The sequence below is a fragment of the Esox lucius genome, chromosome 21, assembly GCF_011004845.1.
Source record: "Esox lucius isolate fEsoLuc1 chromosome 21, fEsoLuc1.pri, whole genome shotgun sequence".
NCBI lineage: Eukaryota > Metazoa > Chordata > Actinopteri > Esociformes > Esocidae > Esox > Esox lucius.
In genome coordinates, this window is record NC_047589.1 from 22,339,806 (window position 1) to 22,355,973 (window position 16,168).

General features: G+C 45.4%; 1 protein-coding gene across 4 annotated transcripts; it reads right to left on the reverse strand.

Annotated features, from left to right (window-relative positions):
* Positions 1-972: 972 nt before the first annotated feature.
* Positions 973-16,000, reverse strand: ppp4r1 (protein phosphatase 4, regulatory subunit 1). 4 transcript variants are annotated; one of them, XM_010896657.5, is made up of 19 exons: positions 15,872-15,992; positions 15,678-15,722; positions 14,510-14,645; positions 14,297-14,403; positions 12,799-12,830; positions 12,532-12,678; positions 11,963-12,070; positions 11,629-11,694; positions 11,119-11,277; positions 10,205-10,329; positions 9,395-10,077; positions 6,347-6,495; positions 5,984-6,262; positions 4,881-5,042; positions 4,528-4,628; positions 4,220-4,340; positions 3,757-3,885; positions 2,592-2,733; positions 973-2,174 (listed from the first exon to the last, which is right to left on the reverse strand). In XM_010896657.5, exons 1-19 carry the CDS (start codon positions 15,876-15,878, stop codon positions 2,011-2,013), a joined length of 2,862 nt encoding a protein of 953 aa, XP_010894959.1. In that variant the 5' UTR covers positions 15,879-15,992; the 3' UTR covers positions 973-2,010. The 4 variants fall into 4 exon arrangements, with proteins under 4 accessions (XP_010894959.1, XP_010894958.1, XP_010894957.1 ...); XM_010896656.5 differs by having other exon boundaries at positions 12,799-12,941; positions 14,510-14,594; positions 15,872-15,991; XM_010896655.5 differs by having other exon boundaries at positions 12,799-12,941; positions 15,872-15,991.
* Between the last annotated feature and the right edge of the window lie 168 nt (positions 16,001-16,168).

Below are 16,168 nucleotides of genomic sequence, written 5' to 3' on the forward strand. Positions count from 1 at the left end.
TCAACTCGAAGTTCATACTGAACTCTTAACACCGCGCAAAAACCAGCGCAAGCATGAAATTACGAAACCACAGGTGAAGCATCCGAATGTGACCAACACATTGACAAGAGATTATGGTTTCCTGAAGCAGTACGACAGCTAGTGTCCGGGTAACTAACCAAATGTATGCATGTAGCTGAGATTAACTTCATGAATACAAATGTTTCAGTTTACCCATGATATACTTAGGCAATAAGGCAGAGGTTGTGGGAGGAACCTTATTGGTATTATAAACCTGTTTGCATGGCAATTAAAACCATAAAAACCAGATGTAATACCCATGCGGTAAAACCCAAATTAGCAATAAGGCACGAGGGGTGTGGTATTGTGCTAAGATTGGTTCTCAGAGTTTCTGGACACAGCGCTTAGCCGAGGTATAATCCCAATAGATCACCAACTCCAAGCACGGTACCAACACAGTAATGGCAGTAAAAAAAAAAAAAAAAAAAAAAAAAACGGTCTGATATACTGCAGCTATCAGCATTCAAGATTCAAACCACCCAGTTTATAAGGAACCACAGCACAGATTTCAGGTCTGAAAACACCTCCTTTATGTTTTTGATGCCAAAACTTGAAATATAGATCCACAGGCAACCGAGAGCTTAAGACTCTGGTCACATGATCCACCCAGTGACATCGCCAAGCTCCTCCAAAAATACTTCAGAACTGCGGGATCTTGGAGTAGCTTGGCAGTGTCACTGGGGTTATCATGTGATCTTAGTATGACCTCAAGACACTAAATGGCTCATGCTGCTTGGCCCTTGCATGCGCTGCTGTAGGATGACTATGAACAGCAAAACCTGAAGCAACACATTCCCTTAAATGGGAAGAGAGTGGCTCCATGATTATGGCCTTGAGAAAGCCAGAAGATTTGCTCTAGAACCTTAATCCTCTGTGCTCCCTGCCAGACAAAACACAAACCAAATACATGTGCAAGTTATAGTGCCTGCTGTTTATTTCATTTCTTGTCGAGACAGGTAAAACGGAACAAAACTATCACAATAAAATTCATGATCGTTGATCAAAACGGAGAAACATTGCTGGAGATATGTACAGATGGGATATAAAAGGAGGAGTGGCAATGTCGAGGGAGAGGGACATCGCAGTATTTCATTCTCAGGTTAAAAATACCCCCCCCCCCACATGTAGAAGTGAGTGTGTGCTGACCTTTCACAATCGGAAATCCCTCTTCCTACTTACACGCCGCGAACAAACAGCCATATTAATAAAAAATACAATAGTTATTTTTCATTCACAACAGGAACCCCCTGCATGCCAGGGGGCGGCCTTCAGTCTATGGGTACAACAATGTGCTGCACTAGAGTTAAAACAATGGAGGCCAAATCCCTGTAGGAGAACTGTCGCCCACCAACAGCTCCCCACTAAAGAAGGCTGTGATGGTAGACTATTTTAATATATATATATATAGAGATTTATGCAGCATGAGTAATTTTTACAGTATAAAAAAAGATAGCAATTACAGAAACTATACACCATTGAAATGTTCCAAGTTAGAGACCGTTGATCTGCTTCTGTGGTTTGATAAAGCTTGTGACATACTGGCTTGTCACCAAGTCTGGGGAGGATTCTATAGAGGGCAAAGAGAAATGAGAAACAGGGAGAAATGGTCCTTTAAAAAAAAAAAAAAAGAGAAAAAGAAATGCCCGTGCATTTTCTCCATTTGTTTAGTTTTTCCACTGAATTCACTCCAGACATTCAAGTATTTTCATGTTTAAGGAAGACACCTTTAAGGCTCCTGTGGCAAAATATAATATCTAGATATCAAAGCACAAAATCTTTGCTGTAGTGACTCAAGTGTTGCACTGCTTTGGGCGAGTTGTGTCTTCCCCTTGTGAGTCTGTGTTTACGGAAGCCTAAGAGCCGTAGAAATGGGCTACCTCAAGTCCTCAGCCCCCTACTTGGCTTGGGTTCAGCAGAGCGCGTGTGGGTGTGTGTGTGTGTGTCCTGGGCTCAGTAGGTAGAGGAGGTGGTACTCATGGCGTCCTCGCTGATGCGCGTGCTCCCTGGATGAACACTGGCAAAGTACTTGACATCCTTGTCCAGATCCATCTGCAGGGCCACCAGCGTCTGCTCCAGGGCTTCCTGGTGCGAGTTGGCAGAATGCAGGAAGTACTCTGCAGAGAAGGACAGAGGAACAAAAAGAAATAAAAAAAGACAGCTTTGATGAGGTGGGGGTGTGTGTGTGCGTGTGTGTGTGTGTGTGTGTGTGTGTGTGTGTGTGTGTGTGGGGGGGGGGGGGGGGGGTTCAGGTGCAAATAGATGGACACAATTTCTAAATGTTGTAATGCTACAGCGTGATCCCGCTTTGTCACGTTCCTTTTTTTTTTAAAGAAATTGTTCCTAGGCCATTGTTGAGCATCTTATTGTGCATATAGGATCAATGCAACTTTAGCTTCATTTATCTAACACGCACTGTGAGAGCAGTGTAGCATTTTTCCACACACACCAAATGTAGCCATAATTGTTACCTAGGCCTAACTACGAATGTTTCTCAGAGCAGTGTCCTTGACAGTCAGTGTCTGTGGTTCTACCTCTCTCCAACAGGCTCTGGCTGATGGTTTTGGCCAGCAGCACTCGGACGTTGGCCACCGGGTCCGAGGCCAGCTGTAACAGAGGGGCCAGCAGGTGCTCCGAGAATTGCTCCAACGACACGCAGTCATCCTCAATCGCCAGCTGACAGACACAGGACCATCAGAGTGTGTTCAAGACGTGCATTTCTGTTTGGACACTGACCAATTTCGGTCGTATCAAGACTAGCAATCTTTTGCCTTAGAACGTACAGCATTTAAATAAAACCCATAGGGCCCGACCGTGTCAGTTGCTGTGGAGAAGTCGGAAATATTTGCAAACATATAGGCGACTATCAAGTATAGAAACATCGTAGTCATGACAATACTAACAGACATGGCATCAATTGTATTAAGCAGGATTTTAAAAACAAGATCTACCACTATAAGGAGGGGAACCATATATCACGTAACTCATCTATAGTTTTTTGTGCTTCAGTAGTTTGCAGACTTAAAGGCCACATCTTAGCTTGGGGATACATTTTTTTTAATTTTATTTTTACACGCGTCTAGGCTACAACCAATGGAGACGAGCTCACACAGCAATATACAGCACAGCTATACACCAACTCATGCACAAAATAGATTCATGATATAGATTTGGCATATCACGCAAAAAAATAATATTTAAACGAATAAAGTAAACTATTAAAATCGCCCAGCCCAGCCCTACCCTCGACCTCACGTCTCAAATCGGTCATCATGATATCATTGTCCTTCAGCACAATAGTCCCATTGTGAGAGAATGGTGCTACTCATGATGAAACCAAGGGTCGGGACACAGTCAAGTGGCTCATTGAGAGCTGTGTGCTCTGTGCTACCATAGCAACTACACTCACTGTGTAATCATTTGGAATGGAAACTAAATACTCTTCAATAAACAGAAAAAAAAAAAAAAAAAAGAATCATAACAGTACATCCGGGTAGATATCCTGTCAATGACCAGACAATGACACGAAGAACACTTAACATCTTAACCCCCTGATAAATAAATCCACGCAAACCCATTCAATAGGATCCGTTACCAAAATACACCACTTCAGGGTTGAGGGCGAGGGCAGAAGGGAACGTTGTTTTTTGGTTGTGGTTAACTGATGATTTGTCAGGAGAACCATGAACGTGTCCTCACCTGGCAGACAAAGGCGAAGGCCTGCCGTCCCGACCACTTGGGGGAGTGGCAGAACTTCTCCACCAGCTCACTCAGAAAGTCTGTCAGAAGAGCCTGGCACGACGCCAACTTCCTGATCATCTCACTCACCTGACGAGGGAAGCCCAAGAGGAAAACATTCATACAGGCCGTCAACATGTAGCACCAGTCACATCATACAGCACTAAATCACATCGGTTTCTTGCCCACATGGAAGTGTTAAGCAGATGTAGTCATGGGTGGACATTGTGCTTCTTACCCACCAGTTCCACATCTTAAAACATTTCACCCCGCCCCATTTCATGAGGTTCAATTCACACTTATGGCCTTTGGCATGTTGAAACCACCCCAAAGAAGAAGGTGAAGGGGGTTATTCTGACACACATCCTGCTTTTTATTGTACTGCTCACATGGGAGGAAGAGGGCCATTTGTAGGGAGACGTACCAGTTTGTAGGAGGTCCATCGTACAGAGGATACTCTGTCTGTACACAGGCTGAAGGCCAGCGGTCTCAGGTAGTCATACACATCCTGACCACTGTACAGCTCCAGTAACAGGACTAGCTGTCTAAAACACACAGACACACACAGTCAGACTACCCAGACCCACAGAATCAAATGTCACCAAAACAAAAACACCTCTTACTCATATTTACTGTGGTTCTGATGGCCAACAATGAGGGATGCATCAATTACAGTGTCCCCAGTTTACTGGGAATATAATGTGTGTTAACGTGTCTGATGTTGTAACCTACTCGGCCAGCTCTGATCTGAAGCGCCAGTTGCGGCTGTTATCGGTGACCAGGAACTCCTGGAGCTGGTACAGGTATTTACGCCGCGTCTCTGGGTGCAGGAGCTGAAGGGAGAACAGTAAAGACAAGTTCAGGGATGATGAGCGGGGAAGGGGACCGACCGCAGCAACCCGGCAGAACTGTGAAACTGGACATACAGGTGCTGCAGGTATGCCTGAAAACCATCACAGCGCTACACAGAACGAGATATCAGGAAGCCTAGAAACAGTCAGTCAAATGGATGACAGGAAATAAAAGAACCGTGTTGACGGGTAAAAAGGGACACAAATCCACCCTAAGAGGCTGCGTGGACTGACCTTAAGGAAGTCGTACAGGTGTTTGAGGACCCCAACCCGAACCTCATCCAGGTCCTTGAGGAAGCTGTTGAAGATGGGCACCAGGTCAGCTGCGGTCAACTGGTCACCCAAAATCAGGGCGAGCTCGTGGATGGAGAAGGCCAATGTCCGACGCACCTTCCACTAGGCAACGAGGTGGGCAGAGGGGAAGACATCAGACCTCGGGCGTTAAAGGACGCATACGCACAGAGCTAGGACAACAGCCCCAGACTCAGGCCTTACATAAGGCACACCGAGGCCGGCCTGCTATGGAACACCTTAGGGCTCGAGCCAACTGGCTCTGGTCAGCCTGTCAGTCCTCTGACAGCTTGCCTCCAGCTTCTCCTAGCTGACAGGAGGACTGACATTCTGAGCAGAGCATGTTGGGTCAGGTCCTGAGGTGTTCCCTAGTAGGCAGACAAACTCCCGGGATGAAAATTAGAGATGTCACCGTGGGCTGCAGTTGGAACACACGCCTCCCACCCAAAAAAGGAAAAACCCATGAATAATGAAGTGAACAGAAGGGAAAAAATAAACCTTGCTCAGAGTGAAACAGAGCGGAGTGACAGAACACCATCCTGCTAACCACATCAAGGCCACACTCCGAAGGGTGCAACGTGGTGGAACATCAACATTTGGCAGACTGAACACTCCACTGATCTGAACAGACCAGATGAAGAGGTCTCATCTGCGCACGCCTGCCATTACAGAGTCTGTTCCAGCACGTCCATGAGGAACCAGTTTCAGTACATTGAATTGGTCGATGACCACATTGGGGCCGCGATCAACTGACTCCAACCTGAACCTGGCCATCAGGGTGGCTTAGTCAATTAAGCTGGCAGACAAACGCAGTCGGTTACAGTAAAACAGGAGACGTATTTTATGGGGAATTTAAAGCTAGAACACATGCGAAGGAACAATCCTGTTCTGCCTGAACATTCCACAGTGCTGTGTCCAACCCGAACGAGTTCCCCCGGGGGTTTAACAGCCGTGTCCTACAAGATATCTCACAGGAACAAAAAACCTGACATCAGAAAAGGCCCTCAGGACGGTTTCCAAAGGGAGAGGCTGAACCGGAGCCCCACCTGCATATCGGAGGCCAGTGTCTCGTAGGTGTCTCGGAGGCAGTGCCAGTTCTGCCGGCCCAGCGTCATGGCCACACCGGGCAGGCTGTAGGCACAGTGCTTGGCGATCTCCATGTCCACCGTCTGAGCCCGGGAGGGGTCCGTCATGGAGAGGTACTGGTCCAGCAGGGCCTGCGGGATCACGTCCTGAAGCTTCGATTTCTTCTCCTCGGCCTGACCGAAGCAGTCGCCCTGATCGGAGTCGTCGCTGTGGTGCATACGCAGGGACGAGGATCGGCTCTGACAGACACACGGAAAACAGGTGAGACGCCGCGGACAAGCTGACAAGCCTACACGCACCGTCCTCCCAGCCAAAGCCCTCACCTCGTGGCCGATTCGGGGCGTCTGGTGCACACCAAAGGGGTTGTCCTGGTGGTGGATCCCCTGGCTTTCCCGGGCCTCCAGGAAGGCGTCCTCGAGGTGAGAGTCCAGGGTGGCGGCGCGCAGAGCAGCTGTCAGGACATCCACTTGTGCTGCGGGGAAGTGGAGGAAACAAGGGAAGAACGTGTTGAGTCCCAGATCCCCCCATCACCATGATAAGAAACACCCGTTTGGTGGGAGGTGGCAGCTAAGAATTTTAAATGCCGTTTGGAGGAATGACTGCACGGTGTCTGGGCCACATTGTGTCAGCTCCCTGGGTCCCTGCACCCAAGACAAAATACTCTGTGCCCTATGGTGTGTCCAGTGGGCTATGTCACCGCCTCAGGTAGACATGTACAGCTGCAGCAACTGTTTGAATCTGAATCACTGCTCTTTCAGCAAAAAGACATCCACCACCTTTAAGTTTTTGGTCAAAAATAAATACATTCCAGATTAAGTAAACAAAATACACTTTAATAACAGCATGCTGAAATGTTAAAAACCAAAAAAGACCAGGAAGCAAGACATTACAGATAATGTCAACATCAACCCCTGAGCCAGGCACTGGTTGCCCCCTCCGCTCAGTGGACAGACGGAATGGAAACCGTCACCCACAGGCTCTTAAAAACCAGCCTAAAACTAAATTAGCCAATTCAATTCATGACCACAGTCCCAAATCAAAAAAATTCACCTGCATTGCCAACTGCATTTCGTGAATTGACAGTCCTGCTTTCTTTGCAGTGGTATTAACGCTTGAAATGTTTTACTAACAGACCGGTCACTCAATGAGGTATCCTTTCACCCATTTAAAAAAAAATAAAAGATAATACACATGCAGATGGGTATTTCAGGTTTTGAGCACCACACCCAGTATCTATATGGTGAGAATCATAACACTAACAGCTGAGGCTAAGGGAATCGCATCAAGGCCCTCCTTGAGCATACATAGTCTTCCTTGTTGTGGCGCCATTAGCTAGACTGGTTAACAGGTGACTGAAGCGTGTATGTCAAACAGGCGTTCACGGGGCTGTGCTCACACATCCTCTATTAGACAATGAGACTCCACCCGGGTTAGGGCACCGCTCCCCCCAGACAATCTGCGTAAGGACACTTCCATAAAGCTACGCTTCTCAAGAGCAACAGGAGTGGCAGTGCCTTCCAAAGCTTTCTGAAGAGCAGTGTGTCAGTTGTGAGCAGGGACGAGTCCCAACCCCACCCTCCATCTATAGAGGAGCCACAGCATTGACATGGCTTACCTTAGGCCTTCTGACAAAAGCAGCTGCTTGGTTAATATGTACCGCGCTTTACTTTAGTACAGCTGGAGAAATTCGAGAGGATATTAAAAGTACTATTATGGTCTGTCAGCACTATGATAGATATATGTATTTTTTTAACTGCCAACATTCAGCACATTTCACAATCACGTCGCTGAGCGCGCACGCTTAACGTGCACTGTTCTGTCAAACACAATCAGACCAGCAAGAGAGAACATGCAGGTCTAAGCCTGGATCATCCTAAATTATGCGACCCATTTTCCAAACGGCAGATCTCAGGAGACATCACGGGAATAGAAGTTAAAAGGATACCCCCTACCCCACACAGCAGAGTCCAGTAGAATAAGCCAAGCCTGTTGCATTTTCATGATGTGCAGCTTGACTGTTTCTATGCAGCACACAAACAATCGCAGTAAAAACAGTCTCATAAAATGTAGTTTTGAGCAGTGGATTTACATTCCACTTCGGCAACCTCTGACAAGACCCTACATGTCAATTGGACAATTTGTGTAGATGTATAAGGTATAAGATGTTTAGAGGTATAAAAATAAAAAAATAAGTTGAAATACACAACATACCTCTAAAGACATTTAATTTTCACATTTGGCTCTCACAAGACTGGCTTAAAAGCCTCCTGTTTATTTTTGTATAATGGCCAGAAGCCAGCTAGGCTCACATGCAGAGGAGACATCAAGGGTTTCCTTCTATTGAAAATACAGTGGACGGGACTCAGTCTATAACCTCACTTTGTAAGCCTCCAGGGTTGGCCGGTGACCTTGACCCAAAAATACCTGTGAAGTATCACAGGAATCTTAACAGTCAACAATGTATAGAGTTTCACCCCCAGCTCGTTTTGTTAGAAACAGGTCTCTTAATCACCCTAGAGAATTCACTCTGACAACGTCACAATATAACTACATAATACATACATCTGAGCCAGCCATAGTGCCTCAAAGACAACTATGATTTTCAACAGTGACCCAAATAATCACCTCTTATACAGTTCCATTTCAAAATGTAAGGTATTTAAAATCACTTCAATAAACCCAGATGAAGAGCATAGACATTCGAGTGAAGAAAAGCTAGTTTCACATTCACCATTGCTAAATCAAAGGAATTCCTTAGACAAAAGGAACATGTCTACATGAGTAAAATTGCAGTAAATGTACGGTTTACTGAATGTCCCAGCCCCCTTAGTCACTGTTAGCTCAGTCAAGCATAAGCCTAATTGGTTCTACCCACATACAACCTCAGGAAACAATAATCCAACAGCAACAATCAATGCTTCAACACAAATGTTAGCAAACAGCCTAGTGCTCCAGCGGATTGGGCTGACAACTTAAAGGTCCCGAAAGGTTCAAAACCCAGAGTGGAGAGTAAATACATTTGGCCACAGAACCCTAATCACGCCTGTTGGGCCCTTTGGACAAACGCATCTGCTGACCAATTAAACTGTAAAACAACAATTGCTCACAAATCATCCTAATATTGCCCATAATTTCTCTACTGCATTCACACGGGCACTGCAACAACATTTTCATCTCCCCTAGGCAGCCAGGGTAAAACACGCACTCCTTCTGGTCATTCATGAGTAACAAGTAGCCCAATAATGTTTCTGTTTGGGGAATTAATAACATTACATGGCGTACACTAATGTAGATTTTTAAACCCAAACACTTTGTTGAATAGCGTCGTCGCAGCCAAGAGCGCAAGACAACCTAATATGCAAGATGGTTACCTTTAACGTCAGGGTCATCAATATGAGGCTCCAGGTTTTCGATGAGCTCTTCCAGCTGCTTCCGGCCCAGGGCGGGGGTTGAGGCCTTAGCCTGAACGGAGACGCAGCTGGCGGGTTCCTCCTGTGGTAGCAGCTCCATGTCCAGGTCAATCTGGGCGATAGGGGTCCGCCAGAAGTGGAAGGAGTTGTAAAGCTCCTGCTCAGGGACACGATCTGGAGGTTGGGCCGAGGACTCCTCTGCTGGCTCAGGCGAAGAGATGGACAAGGGCACCGATAAGTCCGGCGACTCAGTATCGGTAGAAGGGGCAATCCCCTTCTCTAGAGTCCCTACCGTGTCCAACGAGTCCCTCCGCTCCTCTGAGCGCTCAGGGGTCAGCAAGAAAAGCTCCCGCTCACTCTCGCTACAACCAGCCGACGCCAACAAGGCTTCCACCTCCCCCTCCGCCGCCTGTTCCCCACCCCCCTCCTCTGCCACATCCACTCCTACAGTCTCTGTCCGGCACAACACCCCCACCTCCCCCTGTGTATTGTGGATAGAGACGTCCTGCTGTGGACATCCCTCCTGGTGGTTTCCATTTGTGCATGAAGGGGTGTCAAATTCTTTTCCTGGAGACACTTCAGTGTTGGCGCGGATCGCCGGGTCTGTAGTGCCCAGGTCAACGTTCAGTGCATTCTCTTTAATACTGGGGGAGAGAGGAAGCTCGTTACATACACGCAGTTCAAGTGTCCTTCATCGAGAGAGGACACAACCATTCATGTAACTGCGACTCCCTTCTGAGATGCCGGTTGAAAAGACCCAAATGGCTGCACCTGTTCTGGGAACGGACACAGTTGCACTCGCCCTCCTCCCCATCTTTGAAGTACTGGCCCACACTGTTGGGGCTGGCGAACGTGGAGATGAACTGACCCAGCGATTGGAACGCAGCCTGACGAACCTGAGAAACATACACAGTACAAGAAAGCGGTCAAAGGCCAAATTATGTGTCAAGTTTACATGACACTTGAAAATAAAAACTAGCAAAAACTAGACTAGACATTTTAAGAAGGTTACCTTTAAAACAGGTAGCCGAGTAATTCCCAAAAGCAGTTTAACCTGCTTATATGATGTCTGTGTTGCAAAGGTTTAGAAATTCATGATTATACTAGGCAAAACTTTAGGCAAATAGTTTAATGGATTAAATTGGGGACCCAATTTTTTTTTTTTATAGCATTAAACCCAATTAGACATTCCACACAGCAAGCCGTTTTTCCACTCTTATTATTCTTCCATGTTGTTGTGGATTCGGTCTCACTACGCCCATAAACATTCGCACAGGCCCAATGTTGTGTGCGGAACAAACGGACACTAGAAGGTGTGCAAACTATCGCCCGTCGCTGAAACCTTGTAATTAGGAAGAAAACGAATCTCCAGGGCTGAAACAAGCAAGGTCTTGTAACAAAGTATTTGGTTACCTAGGCAACATTCACATGCCTGAAGGAGTAGCACATGCAGTGAAGAGCAGAAAATGTGCACTTCTGTCTGCAGGGTCTCAAAAGTATTCGCCCCCTTGGACATCCCCCTTTTGTTGCTTCACAAGGTTATCACAGACCTCAATAATTCAAACATTCAAACCTAATTTGTAAAAGTCAGTATGATATGCATTTAATGTCAAGTTGCGGGTGAGGTTCTGTTTGATATGCATGTTGTCGAACGCCAGATGTCCTGATTTCTGCTGGTTACTGACCCATCGGGAGGGGTCGCTAATGAGGCTGATGAAGAGCGACGAGAGCTTGGTCCTGCGTATTTCCTGCGATGTGGCAGAGGAAACGCTCATGAAGCACTCTGCGCAGGCCTTCCGCACCCCCCACACGTTGTCTGAGCAGAGCTGGAAAAAACGGGGCAGCTGGACAGGAAAAGGGACAGAGGAGGGAGGGAGGGCAGGCAAAAAGGGCCTCAGTTACAGCTCAGAAAGGCCTTTCCTTGACACACAGGCCAGCGCTACCAAGTGGAGTCACACAGTTAACCTGAAAACACAGCAGCAACATAGACAAAAACATACTCACTTTTTTTTTCAATAAAATAATTTAAGATATGTTTGGGGCAGTTGGTAACAGCACGTAGGACTTGTCAAACATAAGGCAGAGTAGCAGTACATGGCTGTCAGATTACATTTTGAATACACTCCTGTCACTGGAAGCAGTCATGGACAAAGTGATCATGGCAATTGGACAAGACGGACCACATCAAAACTTACCAGGAGTTCCTCTGTTGCCTCTCCACCAACAACACTGCAAATCTCTCCAAAGTTCGCTGCACAAACCTGCCATACACACACAGGAAGTGGGCAATGATGTAAACACAAGGTAAACAAGAGCAACAAAAAGACCAATACTCAATGTGAAAGTCAGCTTGAGTCCATTCAACCCCTAAACGCCATGGACACAAATCCCAGGTAGGCCTAGTCCTGTGTTGCTTCAGAATAAGAAAGAAAAGTGCCTTTGTGGATGAGTCCAAGTAGTCCTCCCTATACATCATTATTTTAATCCATTGGTTACATGAGAAACATCCTTAGTCATGTCCCCACTGACCTTGCGAACGTGGAACATCCTGCAGTCGCAGCACATCTCACAGAAGCGTGGCAGGAAGAGGCGCTCAGTGATGTCCTTGCCCACCATGGGGGCCATTTTACAGATAATCTACCGACACAGTCAGAATACAGCTTATATCAGCCTCGCTCACACAGCAGGTTCGGCCAAAAACCTCACAGAAGTACGTTCTTACGGACGGCTCCCCTGAGCTCCCATTATCCACAGAAAGGAAAACGCAGCAGTCTTCCTCTAATTTACAGCTGAGGTTAACGGCAAGCCTGATCTCTACATACTACAGCACCTGAATCTGAAGTTAAATGGCACGCTACCCCCACATTTGAACTACCTAAAGATCCATCCAAATCACTTCTACAATTTCAGAGTTGCATTAAAAGTGTGGTTAAAAGCCAAAACTGGTCACATTGTATTGCACTACTTCAGATTAAGGACTACAGCCTCAATGCCGCAGTTCTTAATCATTAAGCTGGATTCCTGCATACTTAAACCTAGTCATTTGATTATGGAGTTCAAGACATTAGGGAACCACTTGGGGACATATGGTGACTCACGGCCATGGCTTCAGTCTTGACGTCGTCGTTGCTGTCAGGGGCGGTCAGATCCACCAGAACGGGGCACACCTGTGTCTCGACGTCTCCCCGCTCAATCAGCTCCTGCTCCAGGAGCTCCAACAGGGCCGTCTGGCTGGTCTTTCGGACCTGGGAAGACATCCCAATCATTTTATGACTTAAAAACATGCAATCAAAAACTTGAATAGAGGTTTACTTAAAAAGACAAGGGAAAATGTAAAGCATTTGAGAAATTGGCATCCACCTCACCTGGTTGTTTTGGTCAGCCAGGTACCTGACAACTATGGGAAGCAAGTATTTAGAAAAGGCAAATGGAATGGAAGGTCTATTCTCTTGACAGAAAATGGCGATGTGATGGACTTGCTCCATCAGCTCTGCTCTAACTGTGGGCTCTGAAACAAAAAGGAAACCACTTTAAAACTGCAAATGTTTAGGTGTTGTCTTTTAGAACATTCAGAAAATAAGAGATTTTCTTCAGAACCAGGGCCAAGGTTTTTGTGTTTCCAAGCAAAGATTTAGTCAGGCCAAATATACTGAACCACTCTTATGATTGAAAGAACGTCCGCAAAGCAGCAAGGCTGATTAGGCAGGATCCTTACAGCCAATGAGGGCAGGTGCAAGCGAAACAAGCAAAAACCTTACATATAATTGTCAAAGTGTCCGAACACATAGCTAAATGAGCTAGAAGTTATTGTACTTTGTTTTCATCCTGTGTTTCTTTTTTTTTTGTTTACTTAAATGAATAACGAAGCTCCCACTGGGTCTACAGTCTTACATTTATCTACAGTGTCTAACAAAACTGTAGCCTACAATGTAAACTGTAATGATCAAGTAATTTGAATTACTGTGAGAACAAATCTACAACGAATAATACATGCGGGTGAAATGAACAGCAAAACCTGAAAAACATGTGGCTCTTACTGGGAAACTAGACCATGTACAGACTTGCTCACCAGTGTGCTCTGAAGAAATTAAACCGCTATACAACTAAAACTAATACGGTCGCACACACAAACACACATTTGAGATGTTTTCATACAGTCGTGCAAAGCATGACGTCATAGGATGGATACAATGGAGGGGTGAAGCTGAAAAGGTACCCAAATCAAATGCATTTCATTACTTCAGTCGTAACCAAATAATATCTTATAAACGGGAGGAAAAGGAGAGTTCTGAAAACATTAGCAAAAATCGCATCCAGGGCCCATGCATTACAATACCAGGTTTGACTACAAGAAAATGCAAGGCAGGACACTACTAGGCCACTATTCACTAAATTACAGGGACCTGAATATATAAACATTTTCCCAGCTAATGAGGACACTTATTTTCCCCTTTCCTGACACTTGTCGACATGAACAGTCTACATACATAACAGTAGTAATGTACCTTTACCTGTATGGCTTTGTTAATTAAACCCTATAGTTTTTCGTACATCAAGAGGCCTCAAAACGAGCTTAAAAGAATTACACCTTTGAAATGGCAGCCAGGTGCAGATAACTACACAGCACCATCAAACATTCATCATCCTCCATCGCCACTGTATTGGTGGTCAGACAAAAGGACCACAAATTACACCAGACAGCAAAATCCTGGAAATAAATTCCCCCTTTTTTTGTCACGATTGGGATGAAAAAAAAAGGAGTGTTTTTCAGCCCAATTCATGACAAAGTGTCATTTTCAGAGCATGAACACAACCATTACCCCCACCAAATTCAGTTCTCACATTCCCCAAGGGAGGACTTACCGGAGTCATCTGCTAATCTACCCACTCTCTCCAGGACGGCAATACAGTCCCTCTCATCCTCACTCACTGCTTTTAGAGTGTCCAACAAACTTCGCGCCACCATTTGTCTGCAATGAAATCAGATGTAAAAAATGACCACTTAACTACAGCCTAGCATTAAAAAAAAAGTCCTTCAAAAATGTGTCATCTAATAACATTCCATTGGACAGTTACCTATTAAAAATGTTTTCACTAGTGACGTATTTATCCAATCTTCCAAGAGGAGTCAGCATCTCATCTTGCGATACAAAGTCCAAGGCTGAAGGTATAATAATGACATCAGACTCTGAGCTGTAGTCATCCACACCAACTATTAAAGACATTGGAAATATAGTGCATGAGAGGGACCCACCACCACAAACCCAGACAGGTTGGTGAATGACAGCTATGCAGAATGGAGTGAAAACAACATGTCAGAGTAGTAGCAGAAAGTGACAGAAACGGATTCGATGGAAGGAAAACGTTTGAAGTCATGCAATACAAACGTCTAAACAAGGAAAACAGCACACGGCAGCAGACCACCGGGTCAGGGTCTAAGGCAGGGAGGTAGCGAGTGGCAGTTTTCAAAACGTCATAGTTATATTGTGGCAATACGTAGGACTGAAACAAAGCTATGAGTCCAGACCGCAATAGAAATAGCCTGCTTCTACATTTTGTAACATTGATACCATTTCAAGCCTTAGTGACTTGAGTCTAGTCACTCAAGCTGAGTGACTAGACTCAAGGGCCCTGAGTGAGCAACCTTTCTGATGTAATAGAAACCAGAAACCTCCCGTGAAGGAGGGAGCTAGCTATTACTAACTGCCCTAGCTAGCTTGGTTAAAAAGTATGCATCTTGGTGGATTAAGTTTGTGAAGTTACATAACTAATGCACCGAAATAATATTCTTAAGGAAATTGAATAACCACGATAAGGGAATCGAACTGCTGATAACTCTGCTTTAGCTGAACTACAGTAGTTAGTTGTTTTTGTCAATTCGACAATTCGAGGCTAGCTAGCTATTTAGCTGGTTCGATAAGCTAACGTTAGCTGGGTAGCTTATCAAACTTAAGTTAGCGCATAACATAGCTCTCGTTAGTGTTAATAAACATTTTAAGAGCACTCGAATGTAAAATGTACTCATTCACGTCAAATGTAGAAGTTCTGTGAGCAGCGAAGAAAGAGACAATCCAATTCGTCTACCCAAGGCCCACACAGACCACCCACCCGTGAACCCCAGAACCGAGACAGGGCAATCATCGCATGCACACTGTACCGCTGGCTAGAAGCAGAGTAGCTAGCAAACTGGCTAGCCCTTGTTAGCAGTGAGAGCACCATACTGAAAACACAGGGGCAAACTTACATCCGTCCAACTCCTCTTGGGAATCCTCTTGGAGCAAAGATATATCTGTAAAACAACCAAATACAAAAACAAAGGATACTCAATCGGTAGCTAAACTCTACAGCGACACTCACTTCAAAACCTTTAAAATATCGAATGGAATTCAATATTAAAAACGCATTTCCCCCAAGCTAGTGTTAAAAAAGGATACGTACCCGCCATCTTGTCCTGGTCCTACATTTAAAGTGGCCTGTGCAGATGAGGCAACAACTGGAGAGACGATGAACCGCAGTTAGAACTGAACGAACGGTCCAGATAGTATCAAATCCGTGAAGAAATCACCACTCCACCTAGAGGCTGTGATAGTCAATTACAACGCACAATTAATTTTCTATCAATTATGATTCATTAATTGATAACTCAATACTGATTGTGTACGAATGTCGTTATATTGCCGTCGAAAGCCCTACTCCCTAACACTATTTTAAAATAGTTTGTAATTTGTTTAAGTC

Excerpts from the sequence above, each read along its gene's own strand:
- ppp4r1 (XM_010896655.5), bottom strand. Across the intron at positions 10,330-11,118 it reads TTAGCGACCCCTCCCGATGG|GTTCGTCAGGCTGCGTTCCA; the intron begins GTCAGTAACCAG and ends TATGTTTCTCAG. Across the intron at positions 6,263-6,346 it reads CGCCCCGAATCGGCCACGAG|AGCCGATCCTCGTCCCTGCG; the intron begins GTGAGGGCTTTG and ends TGTGTCTGTCAG.